Source organism: Halichondria panicea, chromosome 1 (genome assembly GCF_963675165.1).
Source record: "Halichondria panicea chromosome 1, odHalPani1.1, whole genome shotgun sequence".
NCBI classification, from domain to species: Eukaryota; Metazoa; Porifera; class Demospongiae; order Suberitida; family Halichondriidae; genus Halichondria; species Halichondria panicea.
The window spans coordinates 9,626,945-9,646,532 of NC_087377.1; the positions used below are offsets into that span (position 1 = coordinate 9,626,945).

At 43.9% G+C, this 19,588-nt stretch overlaps 1 protein-coding gene and 1 pseudogene across 1 annotated transcript; both read left to right on the top strand.

Annotated features, from left to right (window-relative positions):
- The first annotated feature begins 1,024 nt into the window (after positions 1 to 1,024).
- Positions 1,025 to 6,207, top strand: LOC135342767 (uncharacterized; annotated as a pseudogene).
- A 5,187-nt stretch (positions 6,208 to 11,394) lies between these two features.
- LOC135341101 (uncharacterized) lies at positions 11,395 to 12,293 on the top strand. Its single transcript, XM_064537616.1, has one exon. The coding sequence runs from the start codon at positions 11,395 to 11,397 to the stop codon at positions 12,193 to 12,195; it is 801 nt and encodes a 266-aa protein (XP_064393686.1). The 3' UTR covers positions 12,196 to 12,293.
- The last annotated feature ends 7,295 nt before the right edge of the window (positions 12,294 to 19,588 follow it).

Here is a 19,588-nt window from a genome sequence, read left to right on the forward strand (position 1 = left end):
GTGCCTGACCCAGGCCTTAACTACACAGAGCTTTATCTGGTTGTGATCATTATTTTTGTTTGTACGCGCATGTGGACAGTTGTACCATGTGCCATGAAGTGAACTTATGATAATCAGTCAAGTTGATAGTTGTTAATCTAACTGAGTAGGATAAGCGAATACGCTGCTTGTGTGTATACTTAAGCAGTGGCGTAGGAAGCACGGGTGCTCAGGGTGCTGGAGCACCCCCTTATCTCAAGCTACCTTACCTACTTGCTCCATGAACTTTCAGAGCAGCTAGCTAGAAGTCCAGCTAGTAGCTAGCTATTAGTTACTAAGCTAGCTATACTAGCATAGTTATGTACACAGTACAAAGGTCAGCTAGATGAACCACATCGTAGATATCTCTTATAAAGAGCAAGCACATTGCGAATCTGCAACAAGCAAGTCTCCTCTCATTTTTGACATTAATGGTAGCCATGAACAGCTACTAAAGAGGGTAGCTAGACTATAGATCAAGTGTAATTGGATCCTAAAATAGACATGCTGTAGTTAAAACGTTCGTTTTCTTCACTGCGAAGATTAAAACGTTCCTCCGAAGTACAATGACACATGCAATGCAATCTTTTTTATTGTATATTCATACCCACTTAACAGATTCTATAGATTTAAAGTATATAGCATAAAAATTTTGATACTGATAATTTTATACCAAATTTGCTCAGAATTAATCTCCGGGAATGTAGAGTGCCAAAATTTTCCTGGGGCAAGCCCCGGACCCCCAGATTTGTAAAGCACCCCCTTACAAAAACATCTTCCTACTCCTCTGTTAAGATCGCCTACTAACATGGTCCTTCGAACCGGATCCTTCTAAAACTTAGGGAGGAAATCGATAGGCGAAAAGAAAATTACTCAACGGATTAACTCTAATTGTACGAACAGAAGCAAGTTTACTCAACGGATTAACTCTAATTGTACGAATAGAAGCAAGTTTACTCAATGGATAATCTCTAATAGTGCGGAATTCGCCGGAAGAAAGTACAGCATGACTGATTCAGAAAACTTGGCAAGAAAACGGAGGATAAGAGGAGGTCACAGAGGCTCTGCTACAAGGTCAATGAACACAGTTGAAGCTCTGCTGGCTGAAGAAGAACCTGACCCAGCCCGATTGGCACAACTCAAGTTGAGCCTTGAGGAAAAACTCAGCACCCTGACACGATTGGACTCGGAAATATTGGACCTCACTGAAAATGAACACTTAGAAGGCGAGATTCTGGAGTCTGACGAATTCAAGGACGGAGTGTATAGAGCAATTGTGCAACTTGACCGTGCAGCCACAAGTAGGGCTGCAGCTCCTATTATTGTTCCCACTACTGTTCCTGTTGTTCCCACTACTGTTCCTGCTGTTCCCACTACTGTTCCCACTACTGTTCCTGCTGTTCCTGCTGTTCCCACTATGGTTCCTGCTGTTTCTGCTGCTCCCACTACTACTGTTACTACTGACCCACCAGTCAGTACAGCCCTGGCTACCGGGACATCAACTACCAGGACAGTGACGACAGGGACGACTCCAATCTCCACTCCAGCAGTCATTCCCACGCTTGGAGTTCGTCTACCCAAGATCACGATGCAGCCATTCGACGGTGATGTCACGAACTGGACTTCATTTTGGGATTCATTTGACTCAGCAATACACCGAAATGCAGGTCTAAACGAAATCGACAAGTTTAACTACCTTCGTTCCCTACTGAAGGGGTCTGCACGAGACGCAAATATCTGGTTTGATGCTCACAGAAGCCAACTACACTGAGGCCATTTCGATTCTGAGACGCCGTTTTGGCAACAAGCAGCAGATTATATCCAAGCACATGGACATCCTCATGGGGACGGATGCTGTAACGTCCCCCAATAATGTGAAGGCCCTACGTCACTTCCATGACATTGTTGAATCGAACATTAGAAGTTTGAAGGCATTAGGAGTGGCGGCAGAAACGTATGGAAGCCTACTTGCGTCTGTCCTGATGAATAAACTTCCTAATGATTTGCGCTTGATCATCGGGCGCAAGATTGGTGAATTAGACTGGCAGCTGGACACCATCATGACCGAACTGCTACAAGAAGTTGAAGCCCGTGAACGAGCGAACCCATTGCGATGCCCCAGCCCGAAGAGGGGAAATGGAAAGACACCACCAACAGCTGCCACTCTGTTTTTGGGAGATAAGCCACACTGTTGTTACTGCAATGGTGACCATAGCCCTGGGAGATGCAGTCAAGTAGCCAAAACAGAAGAGCGTAAGCAAATACTAATGAAGACTGGCAGATGTTTTATGTGTCTGAGGAAGGGACATCTCATACGTCTCTGTCGTTCCAAACAGCGGTGCAATGTTTGTGGAGGAAAGCACCATTTCTCGATCTGCATATCATCTGGTCAGACGGAATCAGCGACGACTGGACTCAACCCAGCGTCCCCCCCCTTCCAACCCCCGACGACCACATCGACACTGCTGGTAAATGCGAGGGGGCCAGTGTTGCTGCAAACGGCAATAATAAAACTGTTTAACCCTGAAGAACCCAAGAGATCAATTGAAGTCAGAGCTATACTCGACACTGGTAGCCAACAATCTTATGCGACCAAGAAGGTAAAAGATGCTCTAGCCCTAAAATGCCTTGAGAAGAGAACGATGTCGGTCATGACCTTTGGAGCGAGTGCTCAGACCTATGACATTGTCAGGATTGGAATTTTGACAAGGTACGGCCAGGAGCAAGAGATGGAGTTTGTATGTGCCCCCTTGATTTGTCAACCGTTGACGGCGCAGCAGTCCATTGATCTCAGTATTGAGAAGTATCAACATTTGGCTGGTCTTGATCTTGCTGACTCCCATCGTGGGGAGAACGAACCAATGGAAGTGGATCTCCTGATAGGTTCCGACTATTATTGGTGGTTTGCTACTGGCGAGACAAGGAGAGGTGAGGACGGCCCTGTAGCTGTGCATACAAGACTTGGTTGGGTCCTCTCTGGATCACTGTCAATGGAAGAAGGGTGTTCAGCGGCTCTCACTACGCACGTTCTGAGGATTGATGCCAACCCGTCTACACAAGACCCCCTGAATGAAGTTCTGCACTCCTTTTGGGACTTAGAATCATTAGGCGTCGTTAACACGAAAGAAGACTCTGTTTTGGAGGAATTTACACGTTCGGTACAACTAAAGAACGGACGATATGAAGTAATGCTCCCATGGAAGGACTCACATCCTAGATTGCCAGACAACTATTTGTTGAGCAAGAAGCGGTTAGATGGTCTCTTCAAACGACTTAGACATGATCTGAAAGAATACGATTCAATCATCCAGAGTCAAAGAAGCAAAGGAGTCGTAGAGGAGGTGAATCTGCAAGAAGAGACCGGCATTGACCAGGTACACTACTTGCCCCACCACGCGGTAGTGAGAAGAGACTACCAAAGTACGTGTAGTGTACGACGCTTCAGCCCGATCAACAGGGTGTTCGCTAAACGAATGCTTAAACAAGGGGCCCAAATTTGACCAGAAGATTCTGGATATCCTCCTCCGATTTCGAACTCACAAGGTTGCCTTGACTGCTGACATTGAAAAGGCATTTTTGATGGTATCTGTCCAAAAGTCAGATTGAGATGTGCAACGGTTCCTGTGGTTCGACGATGTGAATAAGGAGAATTGCAAGATGATTTGTCTCAGATTTACTAGGGTGATGTTTGGAGTCTCTTGTAGTCCATTCTTGCTAAATGCTACCCTGCAACATCACCTCAGCAAATACGCCGCTTCACACCCTGAGACGGTGAAGAAGCTAACCATATCCCTGTATGTCGATGACGTAGTCACTGGAGCAAAAGACACAGAAGAAGCGTACCAGCTCTACCTCGAGTCCAAGAGTGTTCTTAAGGAAGGAGGTTTCAACCTCCGCAAGTTTATGACCAACGATGACTTGTTGCAACAAAAAATCAAAGAAAGGGAAGAGCACTCTTGTGAGCGTCAGTCGTCAGTAAGCCCATCTGATGAAACGTATACCAAGGCTACACTAGCCCCAGCCCAACCACTATTCTCTGGTGAACAAAAGATTCTTGGTGTCTGCTGGAATGTAAACGAAGATCAGCTGCGTTTCGGATTTGCCAACATAGCCCAAAATGCTCGTCAAGTGGAACCCACCAAACGAAACATAGTGAGCGTTGTGGGGCGTTTCTATGATCCATTAGGATTTCTTTCCCCCATTGTTATCCGCTTCAAGATGCTATTTCAAGAACTCTGCGAAGAGGGACTGAACTGGGACGAACCGCTTACACCAGCTTTGAATGCCAAATGGACGGAGCTAATTTACGAGCTGGAGCACTGCCCAGTGATGTTTCTGCCTAGATGCATTTGGAAGGAGCCTCCGACCGAAGAAGTTGAGTGCTCATTGTATGGGTTTTGTGACGCCTCAAAACATTCCTATGCAGCTGTGATTCACCTGGTACTTGAGAGTCCAGAAAAACGAATGGTGAGGTTCATAATATCGAAAACTCGAGTGTCCCCACTGAAGCCTCAGACGATACCACCCCGTCTCGAGTTACTATCCGCATTGTTACTAGCCAGACTATTGAAGAGTGTCACCACGAGTCTGGAGTCGGAAATACAGCTGAATGACCCTACGTGTTATACAGGTATCCCTGTGTTGGATTCGAGGTGTTGACCGTGTTTGGAAGCAGTTTGTCCAACATCGCGTCTTGGAGATTAGGGAACTTCTTCCCAGTGCCCGTTGGCATCACTGCCCGGGTGAGGACAACCCAGCTGACTTACCCTCCAGGGGTGTTAAACCAACTGACCTCGCCAGGAGTGAATTGTGGCTACATGGCCCCATGTGGATAGGAACCATAATTGACGAACTACCTGAAGTTGAACTTCCTGCCGAGTGCTCGGTCGAACTGAGAGAAAAGGACAAGCCGACTGTGTTGAGAGTGACAGCTACCAAGGAGCACCCAGATGTTGGAGAGTTGATTGACTGTCAGCGATATGGAACGATCCAAAGGCTTTTGAACGTCACTGACCGAGTACTGGAGTATATCCACAGACTCAGGATGAAAACAAGTCATGCTGTTACGAGTGAAACCACATCCGACAGATCTAAAGAAGCGGAAATACTGTGGATTCGGTCTGCTCAATTACAACTTACACAAGACTCTCAATTTGAGAAGTTGAAGGGACAATTTGGTCTCTTTTTAGACGAGAATAGTGTCTGGAGGTGTGGTGGGCGTCTATCCAAGGCAACAATCCCGTATGGTACAAGACACCCGATACTGTTGCCCAGACAGCACCATCTAACGACCTTAGTTGTGAGACGTGCACACCTTTGAGTATTCCACAACGGTGTTAAGGAGACCCTCGTTGAAGTGAGGTCAAAGTTCTGGATTGTGAAGGGTCGAGCACTTGTGAAGAAGCTCATACACCGCTGTATCGTTTGCAGAAGACTTGAAGGAAAACCGCTAATTGGACCATCTCCACCTCCACTGCCTGATTTCCGAGTGGACCAGGAGCCCCCCTTTACTTTCACAGGGGTTGATTTTGCAGGACCACTCCATATTAAGACTGGGAATGCCGTCCTCGAGAGCAAGGTATGGATATGTCTCTACACTTGTTGTGTAACTAGAGCGGTACATCTCGAGGTAGTATCAGATCTAACGACTGCAGCCTTCCTACGAAGTTTGAAGCGTTTTGCAGCTCGCAGGGGACTGCCTAGAAGATTTGTATCGGACAACGGAAAAACCTTTAAGGCTGCAGCAAAAACACTCAAGGCAACACGAGGATGTGCAATGCTACTTGGCAGGTATGCATCCATGTCCAGTAATGCCATCAACATATATGGGTCAAGTGTATGCATCTATAGCTATCCCCTTATGTCGCATACCCATGGGTAACCTATAGCTACCACCATAATTATGCCTATGGATGGGTCACCCAAGTAATGCTGTGTAGCTAGCACCATAGTATACGTGGCATACCCGTGGGTCACCCAATGGTGTACGGCGCGCATAGCCTTCTCCCAGAGTACCTATAGCACCGTAGTATACGTGGCATACCCGTGGGTCACCCAATGGTGTACGGCGCACATAGCCCTCTCCCAGAGTACCTATAGCACCGTAGTATACGTGGCATACCCGTGGGTCACCCAATGGTGTACAGCGCGCATAGCCCTCTCCCAGAGTACCTATAGCACCGTAGTATACGTGGCATACCCGTGGGTCACCCAATGGTGTACAGCGCGCATAGCCCTCTCCCAGTGTGCCTATAGCACCGTAGTATACGTGGCATACCCGTGGGTCATCCAATGGTGTACAGCGCACGTAGCCCCTCTCCCAGAGTGCCTATAGCACCGTAGTATACGTGGCATACCCGTGGGTCACCCAATTGTGTACAGCGCACATAGCCTTCTCCCAGAGTACCTATAGCACCGTAGTATACGTGGGATACCCATGGGTCACTCAATGATGTACAGCGCGCATAGCCCTCTCCCAGAGTACCTATAGCACCGTAGTATACGTGGCATACCCGTGGGTCACCCAATGGTGTACAGCGCGCATAGCCCTCTCCCAGAGTACCTATAGCACCGTAATATACGTGGCATACCCATGGGTCACCCAATGGTGTATGGCGCGCATACACCCTCTCCCAGAGTACCTATAGCATCATAGTATATATGGCATACCCATGGGTCACCCAATGGTGTACGACCCTCTCCCAGAGTACCTATAGCACCATAGTATACCTGGCATACCCATGGGTCACCCAATGGTGTACGGCGCACATAGCCCCTCTCCCAGAGTACCTATAGCACCGTAGTATACGTGGCATACCCATGGGTCACCCAATGGTGTACGGCGCACATAGCCCCTCTCCCAGAGTACCTATAGCACCGTAGTATACGTGGCATACCCATGGGTCACCCAATGGTGTACGGCGCATACACCCTCTCTCAGAGTACCTGTAGCACCATAGTATATGTGGCATACCCGTGGGTTACCCAGGGCACCTGCACCGAGTACCTACAGCACTATTGTTTTTAAGTTATAGTTAGTACATGAGCATGAGGTATCTATGTGTTATATAGTGTCCCAAATACCGAGGGCTTGCCCGAGGGATGATATTTTAGGGACACTATAACCATAGATATCGAATGCACATGTACTAACTGATTTAGATCCCACTTTTCATTGGCTATGTACTATCCCTGCCTCAAGCAAGAAGTGTATCTCTAAAAGCAGTAAGCCTTAGCAACAGCTTTATTTTTAAAATGTCCTGTTCTAAAAGGATGATTTCTGCTTCTCTACTAAAAAACCTTTGCATTGGCCCTGAATGCGCTGTTTCGGACAAGCTAGAGGATAACTATGAAGTTCTGCACGGCTAGCTAGCTAGCAAGGAACAGCTTGCTACACTTTCCCAAAAAGAAACAAGAGTCTACTGAATGGGTATGCAGTAAACAATTTTGAAATTTGAAAATATGACTGCAGGATAGGAACAGGAGGACAAAGTTGACAAATGCCTAGAAGACCTGCTTGTTACAATGGACATAAAATCATTGGCTTTCAGTGTTCCTCGTAGAGATAAGAAAACTTACTTGTGAACCCTACCATCAACAAGTGCAACTGGTTTAGTGAAAAAACGCTACATGTATATAGAAACTGGTAGTGAAAAAACTGAACAGCCTTAGTAGCTACAGCTAATAAATTATCATCATACAACTTCATTTATCATTTCTGTACCGTAAAAAAAATAAACTTGTACATAGTTTATACCCTCAAGCTTATAATTCCCTGGGAAACTATGAGATTATGGCTCATAATTCCCTGCTAAATACACACAAGTACAAGTGGGATCTAATAACAGCGAAAAACAGTATTCATAATTTGATTCATATAATCATAAATAATTATTAAGATGATTTGAAAGAATAATGATAATTATGGCCTCATGGAATAACACGTTCCCAGGATCTCCTTTTTTCTATTCTTTGGTCACAATTGTTCAATAAGATAAGATACGGTATTAGAATAGAGGGAAAGTTAAGAAAAAGGAGAGCCTGGTATGCGAAGTCGTGTGACGGTAGAAGGATGGTAGAAGGGTGAAATTGAGCATGGGCAGGTAGAGGTTGAGATATTGGACTGCCCCCACACCTCGATCTCTATACTATAATTATGACAAATAAACTGTGTGGACATGATGACCATAAACTTGGAATTGGCAAACAGTTTAATGTGTTTTATTTACTGATTCAGTCCGTATCCTAGGTGATTTCCAGTGAATATGAGCCATATTTTACTTCCCCCAGGGAAGTATGGAATATGGCTCATATTTTTACTTCCTACAAGCACTATTCAACTTTTGAATCATCTTGACTATATTATTTGTACACAGTAAAATAGCAATACGATATACAGCACGCAAAAAGTTTTGTAGACTATGTTTTGTGCTATTGTCATATTGACCTGAGCTAGCTAGCAGTCTAAGCTACTTATTACATGTTCATGAGGCTTGAAATACTGCAGTTCAATCCTTGCTCTGTGTTTCTAGTCAAGGCTGTGGCTCAGAGGTAGAGCTAGAGGAGTACAGTGCAGTAGACTCTTGTGCAATGCAAATGGAAAACGGCAGCTGCTGACTGATATTGGTGGGCGGGTCTGGTCAAAGTTTATGGCTTCCAGTAGACTTGGAGAAGTAGCGCCTATAGCTAGCTAGCTCTCATACTTGACAGCTGTAACTGTTCTAACTGCATATTCTGAGGCACAAGTGGCTGTGAGAGCAAGTTTGACTGTCTCCATTGATGTTCAAATGACTGTTTTGCTGTTTTTGCAGTAAATAAATCAGTTGTTGACTGGTTGCCTAGTAATTATGGTTTATAACCATCCTCAGCCTCGGGCTACGCCCTCGGCATTGGTTGGTTATAAGCCATAATTACTAGTCAACCAGTCAATAACTATAACATACAAGCTTGCTAGCTATACCTAGTTATACCAATACTAGTATACTAGATCTACGTAGCTAGATTCTACTTAGCTACTAAGCTACTTGCTATCAGAGCTGGGCATGCTGGTTCTGCACTGAGCTTGGTCTCTCGGTCTGCTGCTGGCCTGGTAGATTTTCTAGTGTCTTAATTAATGCGAGGGAGAATACTCTACGTCACGATTGTGGGCTACATATCGCCCACGTTCATAAAAATGTATGTGGATCACGCGACTTCGCATACCAGGATTTACTTTTTCTTTCACGTCCTTCTTTAGTGCCTCCCATCATTTATATTGAGAACAGACAAGAACAAGAAAAAGAAAAGCCTGGGGACGAGGCTAATAACAAATGATACTTAATGTCAGAGAGTAAAGATATTGATTAAACAGTGTGATATTTCACTTTCTTCCTATCGAGGGCACATGGACAAGTGGTGCCATGAAAACTGTAATCCTTATGATTTTGGTACTCAACGGTACGTGTATGCAACTTTGTATGTAAATTGAATCAGTGTGAACACTTCATTGTAGGTCGATACAGAAGTATGCGAAAAAGTATTTTCGTGGATGTCCAGATATGTCAACATAATTATGAATAGACACTGACCACAGACACCATTTCTACTTCATTTGTCTGATTCACGTAATCGTACGCATGTACTATTAATAATATCTCCACCCACCTCATTAATATACTCACACGTGATACAAATGTGTTATCACAAACTGTATACTACGGTGCTATAGGTACTCTGCCGTACACCATTGGGTGACCCACGGGTATGCCACGTATACTACGGTGCTATAGGTACTCTGGGAGAGGGGCTATGTGCGCCGTACACCATTGGGTGACCCACGGGTATGCCACGTATACTACGGTGCTATAGGTACTCTGGGAGAGGGGCTATGTGCGCCGTACACCATTGGGTGATCCACGGGTATGCCACGTATACTACGGTGCTATAGGTACTCTGGGAGAGGGGCTATGTGCGCCGTACACCATTGGGTGACCCACGGGTATGCCACGTATACTACGGTGCTATAGGTACTCTGGGAGAGGGGCTATGTTCGCCGTACACCATTGGGTGACCCACGGGTATGCCACGTATACTACGGTGCTATTGGTACTCTGGGAGAGGGGCTATGTGCGCCGTACACCATTGGGTGACCCACGGGTATGCCACGTATACTACGGTGCTATAGGTACTCTGGGAGAGGGGCTATGCGCGCGCCGTACACCATTGGGTGACCCATGGGTATGCCACGTATACTACGGTGCTATAGGTACTCTGGGAGAGGGCTGTGCGCGCGCCGTACACCATTGGGTCACACACGGGTATGCCACGTATACTACGGTGCTCTAGGTACTCTGGGAGAGGGGCTATGTGCACCGTACACCATCGGGTGACCCACGGGTATGCCACGTATACTATGGTGCTATAGGTACTCTGGGAGAGGGCTATGCGCGTGCCGTACATCATTGGGTGACCCATGGGTATGCCACGTATACTATGGTGCTATAGGTACTCTGGGAGAGGGGCTATGTGCGCGCCGTACACCATTGGGTGACCCACGGGTATGCCACGTATACTATGGTGCTATAGGTACTCTGGGAGAGGGGCTATGCGCGCGCCGTACACCATTGGGTGACCCATGGGTATGCCACGTATACTACGGTGCTATAGGTACTCTGGGAGAGGGCTGTGCGCGCGCCGTACACCATTGGGTCACACACGGGTATGCCACGTATACTACGGTGCTATAGGTACTCTGGGAGAGGGGCTATGCGCGCACCGTAGACCATTGGGTGACCCATGGGTATGCCACGTATACTACGGTGCTATAGGTACTCTGGGAGAGGGCTATGCGCGCGCCGTACACCATTGGGTGACCCATGGGTATGCCACGTATACTATGGTGCTATAGGTACTTTGGGAGAGGGGCTATGTGCGCGCCGTACACCATTGGGTGACCCATGGGTATGCCACGTATACTATGGTGCTATAGGTACTCTGGGAGAGGGCTATGCGCGCGCCGTACACCATTGGGTGACCCATGGGTATGCCACGTATACTATGGTGCTATAGGTACTCTGGGAGAGGGGCTATGCGCGCGCCGTACACCATTGGGTGACCCATGGGTATGCCACGTATACTATGGTGCTATAGGTACTCTGGGAGAGGGCTATGCGCGCCGTACACCATTGCATGGGTGACCCATAGGTATTCCAAGATAGACCCATATACTCTGATGGCATCAGTCTGGGTAGGTTGTATGCATAGTACACCATTGGGTGATCCATAGATGCATACATTTGACCCATATTACACGCATATACAGTATGTATTGCTTAGCATATATGGGTAAACAAGATAGACCTATATACTCTGATGGCATCATTGGACCACCCTGCAGGTATGGGGATTAAGTGGACCTTCAATCTACCGAGAGCTCCATGGTGGGGCGGTGTATTTGAACGAATGATACGGATGACCAAGCGCTGTCTGAAGAAGATTGTTGGAAGAGCCAGACTCACTCTGGATGAGCTTATCACCTTGATTACTGAAGTAGAGGGAGTCATAAATTCTCGACCCCTTTCATACGTTTCATGTGACGACATTGAGGAACCTTTAACACCTGCTCACTTGCTCTGTGGTAGAAGACTTCTCAATCTTCCGGATTCATTATGCTACACCGATCCCGAGGAAGAATATGGTCTCAGTCGAGAACATTTGGCCCGAAGATTGGTACATCTCAACAAACTCCTAAGCGACTTCTGGACTAGATGGCAAACAGAGTACCTAATGGAGCTGAGAGACAGCCATAGGTATGTAGGAAAAACCTCGGACAAGAGTTCAGTAAGCGTAGGAGATGTTGTGCTAGTGTACGATACCACACCAAGAGGATTTTGGAAACTTGCCAAGGTCACAAATTTGGTGTCAGGGCAGGATGGGAAGGTGCGTGGTGCCGTCCTGAAAGTAGCCTCGCCAGGTAAAAAAGCTCTCACATTGGAGCGACCACTTCAACGTCTATACCCACTTGAGCTGCCATCAGCACCTGAACAAGTCGAAGTCGAGCAACCAGAACGAATTATTGAAGCCGAGGAATCTGAGCACGAAGTTGAAACTGCTAGTCGGCCTCCTGTGAGATCTGCAGCAAAAAGAGCTCGAGACACTGTTAAGGCCATTAGTATTCACGAGGCTGACAATGAGAACTGAACTATGTGGAACTATGTATTCGTAAATTGTTTTTTTTTTGTGAACCTCTTGTTGATCATTCCTGATCAACTCGGGGGAGTGTTAGAGTTATTTATCTGGTTGTGATCATTATTTTTGTTTGTACGCGCATGTGGACAGTTGTACCATGTGCCACGAAGTGAACTTATGATAATCAGTCAAGTTGATAGTTGTTAATCTAACTGAGTAGAATAAGCGAATACGCTAGTGTGTGTATACTTAAGATCGCCTATATAGCTACTAACACTGACTCATCTATATAGCTATATCAATATCTACTATACAGGTATGTCACAATGTATGGTGTATATATATAGAAGAAATAGTCCAGTTATAGTCAATCATTCTGTGTGATCGTATGGCGCGCCGTGTGTTTCAATAACAATGTCTGCATGTACATAGGCGTGCCTGGTGTGAATATACCGAGATAGCATGCACGTGCAATGATCGCCTTATGCAGTGATCATGTCTGCACATGCAACCATTACTCTGTGCACATGCAGTGATCATGTCTGCACATGCAACCATTAGTCTCTGCACATGCAGTGATCATGTCTGCACATGCAACCTGCACATGCAGTGATCATGTCTGCACATGCAACCATTAGTCTCTGTGTGTGCAGATTAATTGAACCCAAGGTGTACTAGCCTCGAATCCAGGCCGATTAAAATACATGTACATATTTTAATCGGCCTGGTCTCGAGGCTAAAGGTGTACCTGAGTCCCATTAGAGAAACATATACTTTGACCTGATGCAGCAGCTCTATTTAAAGCACGTGTATCAAAGATGTATTAAAAATTAATGATGGATATATAGATGATATGGACATGGATGAAGACGAATCTGCCATTGAAGTACTCGGCTGGAACACATTTTTCAGGAAATAGAACATGCATGTGCAGAGATTAATGGTTGCATGTGCAGAGACTAATGGTTGCATGCATGTGCAGACATGGTCACTGCATGTGCACAGACTAATGGTTGCATGTGCAGACATGATCACTGCATGTACAGACATGATCACTGCACACGCAGAGACTAATGGTTGCATGTGCAGACATGATCACTGCATGCATGTGCACAGACTAATGGTTGCATGTGCAGACATGATCACTGCATGTACAGACATGATCACTGCACATGCACGCAGAGACTAATGGTTGCATGTGCAGACATGATCACTGCATGTGCAGAGATTAATGGTTGCATGTGCAGACATGATCACTGCATGTGCAGAGATTAATGGTTGCATGTGCAGACATGATCACTGCATGTGCAGAGACTATAATGGTTGCATGTGCAGAGATTAATGGTTGCATGTGCAGACATGATCACTGCATGTGCACAGACTAATGGTTGCATGTGCAGACTATGATCACTGCATAAGGCGATCATTGCACGTGCATGCTATCTCGGTATATTCACACCAGGACACGCCTATGTACATGCAGACATTGTTATTGAAACACATGGCGCGCCATATGATCGTAATGCTGTCCTCATTCTCTTCAGACCACCGAAAGACTTCTCTGTTGAGCAGCTAGTGACAGGCAGAGTGCACAATAATTATACTATCACGAAGAAAATCTTTATTGAAACCATTGTTTAATTATTTTATTTTGTTTTGTTTTTTGTCTTCTACCTGGTATTTAGAGTGTGATCAGGTTTCTGCTGGTGATGTTGGTTACTTTATGAATATATAGACACTGCATGACAGTGAGAAAGAAGAACCTTCTCTGATGCAGGCTCTTGACTTGTACTATCAGAGATACAAAAGAAAGGGGATTGGAAACGAAATTTTTACGAAATTTTTGCGTGAAGCATTCCGCGTTATAGGGCGTGGCTAAAACTACAAAGGATTATATTTATAGTCAGCATGCTCATTACCTGTCTTGACTGCTCTACAATGTGCTGTACATAGAAACAGTGAAATTGATCATTTTTAATGTTGATTTTTCTAAAAAGTAAAGAGAATTTAGCTCTAAAAAGTCGACTAAGCAACGCAGCCACTATTACTAGACAAATAAATGCTATGCAAGAAGAAATAGCCTTTACTATGAAGTCGTAGGAGGGACAGGCCCGTGGTGTGTCTAAAAGTATACTAAAGCAGTTTGAAGGACTATACTGCAAACGTTTATGAACAGTACAGCTTATTTATAGCATGAAGCCATTCTATGTAGCACTTAGATACATAATAACCAAGTCAAGCAATGTCCTTTGCTGTTTTGACTTCACAGGAGGGACAGAGAAAAGTTGACATAGAGTAATTTAAGCTAAACTCAAAAAAATTGGAAACAGAGTAAAGACAACGGACTTAGAGCTTGTCAGTGGTTAGCCTCGATCCCAGGCCGAGTTTTCGCTTTTATAACGGTTAGGCGAACCAGTTGTTCGCCTAACCGTTATAAAAGCGAAAACTCGGCCTGGGATCGAGGCTAGTCAGTGGTATAAGCTTACTTCTCTCAAGTGTCTCCCAGGCCCTGAGTGATCTCTAGTGGATAGGAGAGCTAGAAACCAGGGATACAAAACCGTAGCGCAGTCCTCCATGTAATTATTTGCGAGCGCAATAATTACACGGAGTGCTTCACCGGATGTCAGTCCTTTTACATAGGGCGTGGGCGGTCGTTTCCAATCCCTTTCTTTTGCATCTCTGGTACTACCGTATAGCGCGAAATTTTCGAGGGGCTTAATTTTCGTGGATTTCGTGGGTTAGCAATCCTACACAAAAATTAAGTCCACGAAAATCGTTCTTTACCTGCTATAACGTGCAAGATTTAAAGGCGTGGCTTCCGGTAAGCAGTCATTCCGCGAACATTGTGCAACGAAATGGCTTTTAGAGGCCAATCCACGAAATATAAGTGCCTCGAAAATTTCGCGCTATACGGTATTTAGCAGCTTTAATTAATTAATAAGTCACAGTACGCATGCCCAGGAAACTTATTATCTTGAAGGTGTGGTCTGACTCTCCAACGAGTATAAAAGCTAGCTCTAGCTCAGCTAGCTTCATAGTGCAGTGCAGTGCAGGCTCATGCAGCTTCCAGCAGGTTACAGTAATTTAATGTAAAGCTTAGGGGGGTGCTTGAGCACCCTGAGCCCCTAGCTGGATACGCCACTGACAGTCGCCCACTGACTCTTCTGGAATCGTGGACAGAGGGAACGGAATAACATCACTGTTGCACATTGCTGAAACTCGGCAGTTGAATTGTCAGTTTGGTCATAATACTACAAAAAGAAAAATTAAACACGAATATTAGTCAATGGTAGTAGGAAATAGGGTACCGTATACGCATACGCATACATGCTATGCACACATTACATCAAAAAATACAACTTCGAGTATATACAAAGTTGAGCGGTAACTGAAGTGTACGATTCGCGACAAGAAAATGTTTGATGGAAACTGACAGTGTGTAACAACGTGTATACCCTCTATTTTGTTTCACTGCCAACAAAAGAATGCCACACTGGTCATCCTATACAGGGGTAAGAGAATAGATAAACACGGGTATAGCTGCAGAATTAGTGAGTAAAGAATCACAGAATCACAAAAGTTCGAAGAACGATATTTTTTAAGACATTATAATGAAAATCTATGTAGAGAATGCCTTCAATGACAGAGTTTTACTATATTTAATATTTACTTGGCTAAAAGAGCCCTTCAATTTATCCATACAGTACCGGGGCTTAGTACACTTGTACACTACTTGTACACTATAATATAGTAAATAGGCTCTTTATCTGGCTACTCAGTACCTGAAGTCAGTCAGTGACACCACACCCTCTGCTAGCCTAAGACTACCTGCTATCAATACATTACTAGTCCTACCCTCACAAAAGTGAGCAAGTTCCTCCAGTGAGCAAGGTCCTCCAGCTAGGCGTAAGCATCCCTCTGAGTCTCTACTGGCCCTGTATATGAGAGCTCGAGACTGTATATTATACCTCTCATGATGGTGCTGCAGTTTTTTAACATGTAAGCGACGTCACTGCTTCAACCCCTTTATTGAAACGTTAACCTGGTAAACATCGCCAATCATAAACATTGACTGCTTTTTAAAAACACCGACCTTTATGACTTTTATAACTACAAACCCTTGACACAAAGCTAGAAACTAGCTAAACTGCAGCCACTGTTAGGCTGTGTCGACTCCTTTTTAAAACATCGACCTTGGTAAACATCGACCTTTATGACGTCGACTCTGTTATAACGTTGACTCCATTTCATAACGTCGACTCTTTTTATAACGTCGACTCCATTTCATAACATCGACTCTTTTTATAACGTCGACTCCGTTTCATAATCCATAATAATCGACTCTTTTTGACACAAACAGCAAAACATCGACATTTATGACGTCGACTCTTGGTAAACATCGACTCCTTTATAAAACATCGACCTTTATGACGTCGACTCTGTTATAAGGTCGACCTTTATGACGTCGACTCCATTCATAACGTCGACTCATTTCATAACGTCGACCTTTATGACGTCGACTCCATTTCATAACATCGACTGTTTTTGGATTTTGACACAAACGGCACCCCATAGTATAATTATATATAATTAGGCCATGCAAAGTCAATTTGTAGTTTCTCAGGCCCTCGCGCTTGGAAATTGGCAGCTTTACAAAAAAGTTAAATATCACGTGACCTCAAATTAAAGGCACTAAAAGAAAAGAAAAGGATAAATTTGTATAGTTTTTTGGTCATGAATATAATTATGACTAAAATTAATAAGTAAAAATTATGCACTTCTGCTTATTGAGGAAGTTAGGGGTGTGTTTTCAATTAAAATTCTATGAATATCATTATCATTAATATTTATCAAATGCCTCAATCCGCTTGCTATTTTAGGAATATAATAGCCTGAGAAACTACAAATTGACTTTGCTTGGCCTTATATATATATTCTGGACTAGCCTTGCACTGGGCTGAACTTTGACCTGACTATTGCAACACCAATCACATTCCTTTCCCTCATAACAAAACCACAATGACAATCATGATTGTAAACAATGAACATAAACACATACTTTTACTTCATAGTTATTTTACAAAAACACCCAAAACTTAGAGGTGGCATTCTTGACAATTACAACTGTTGTTTATAATTATATCAAACGTATAGACAAACTTTACTTAAGATCATAGTTGATGGTGGAGAAGGGCTTAATATTAGAATATGAGAAGCAATGAATCTAAATTATGGTATTATTATGCAAGCCAAAAAGGTGATATATGCTACACAACCGCCACATGCAAGATACCCCAATAATAAAAGTACTATTATTATTATACAATTGACTTGGGTAAGTGTAAACTCCACCTGTAGATATAAAAATTAACTAAGTTCATAACTTGGGTAAACTGCCATGGAGGATTCTTCATGTACCGAGTAGGATCACACATCTGATAGCACATGTATAGTGTTGGTGACGCTCACTGACTGTCTTGGTGATGTTCTTGATATTACCCATGGCGTTAGACAAATACTTGAAGAAGCTATGTTTGGCTTAATTCGTACCGCATACACCACAATCGAGAAACACCTACATATGCATGACGATCAAAGTATATTATTTATACACATGAATTGTTCTTGACCTAAGTATTATATAGCATGTGGTTTCAATCAGTATTGAGTCAATGATTGAACATAATATTGACTACATGCATTAACAGAAACAACACACATGCAGTTCCTAAATAGATTGTTGTACAGCTGCTTTGTAATCATCTCTCAATTATTTTGTTTACAGTCTATTTATACACTCCTAGCATATAAATACCGCAGTCGCATCCTGCATTACAATGCGTTATACAACTACTCATAACAGTAAATTTGATCTGACAACGAAAGCAATTAGCAAAGAGACCAATTACGGATTGCTAGTCGAGTCTGAGCCAATTCAAAATGAACCACAATGAAGGTATATATGAACTAACCACACTTATGTCTATCTAATATTTCCTCCTGCACGCTGGTTACCGTGTACACCATTACTTGAACACATGCAGATGTGAGCAATGCGGTTGACTTATGGTGGCTAATTCTGCCTTTTGAAATGGTCGGAATTTTAACTCTGATCCTCACCTTGTTTTGTCTCCATTGTTACCACTTGACGATAAGAAAAAAGATTGAAAGGATACGAGAAACTCTAGATGAGCTAGCCAGTGTGAAGCAAAATGCAGCTTATGGGTTAGTAGCGAGATCGCCAACAAAAATCGGCTTTACACACAAGCTCACTGTATGAAACAATTCCAGAGCATCCAGGCACAGTCAGCCATCAGTTTATCAATCACACACTGTGTGCATCTGATTTTGAAGCAACAGATGTTGAGTATGATTACATCGATAATCTAAAGTTCCCAGTACATGCTTCTAACCTAGAAGACCTTTCTTTTGAGCACCATCAATCATTTGCTGCTGTAACTGACAGCCACAGAAGGGGTGCAGTGCGAAACATACAAGATTCAGGTCCTCTGTATGTTAACGTTGAGGTTACAGTACCCTCACAATAGAACGAGATTTAAGATTAAGATGGAACGAACGTCAATACATGCACGTGCAACACAAGCATGCATGGTATACCATTGTATAAACATTGACTTTCAATATTTTAATGTATAATGTATAGACCTCAATTTAATAGAATTCATGCATGCATGCACGAATACGAAAGCATAGTGGTTGATCACATGGTACACAATTATATGTATAATTATGAGCACATGCATGTGCACACACACACGTATAGTTATACCCATTGAGAGTTGTTCAGGCATACATGAATGCATGATGAAAGAGAGTCAGCAACAGTAGTTCCACGAACTGCATGGTATATATATAATTATGCCTCAGTGCGCATACGGTAGTGTGTTTGTGTGTGTGTGTGTGTGTGTGTGCGTGTGTGTGTGTGTGTGTGTGTGTATAGACTGTTACAGCTGCTCAAGGATCAATGAAGTGCAAGTAAGAGTTTCTATAGGCTTCTAGTGTTGTTTTCTTGGATTCGTATTTGTGGATTTGCAAAATAAAGCTTCGTTCTTGAGTTATGTCTAGTTTTGCTTACTATAGGAATGCCATTGAAGCCTTTTCAGAAGAGTCCGTAGCAAAACTTGTTCACCGAGTGTTGCTACTCTACTTAGTAGTTAGCTCTGCACTAGAACACTAGCTGCAAGAGTGAGGAAGAGAGCTGCAAGACTCTGCTGATGGCAGCCATTAATTTTAGACTTGAACTTTTGGCATCAATCGTTTTTAACAACAATCATGGTTGATCATACCCACTCTTTGAGTTTCCCTGTGATTCTGGATTCTGCACGCAGTAAAAATATTCATCATGACAATTATAATCAATGTGTGTATAAAAGCTAGCTATTAG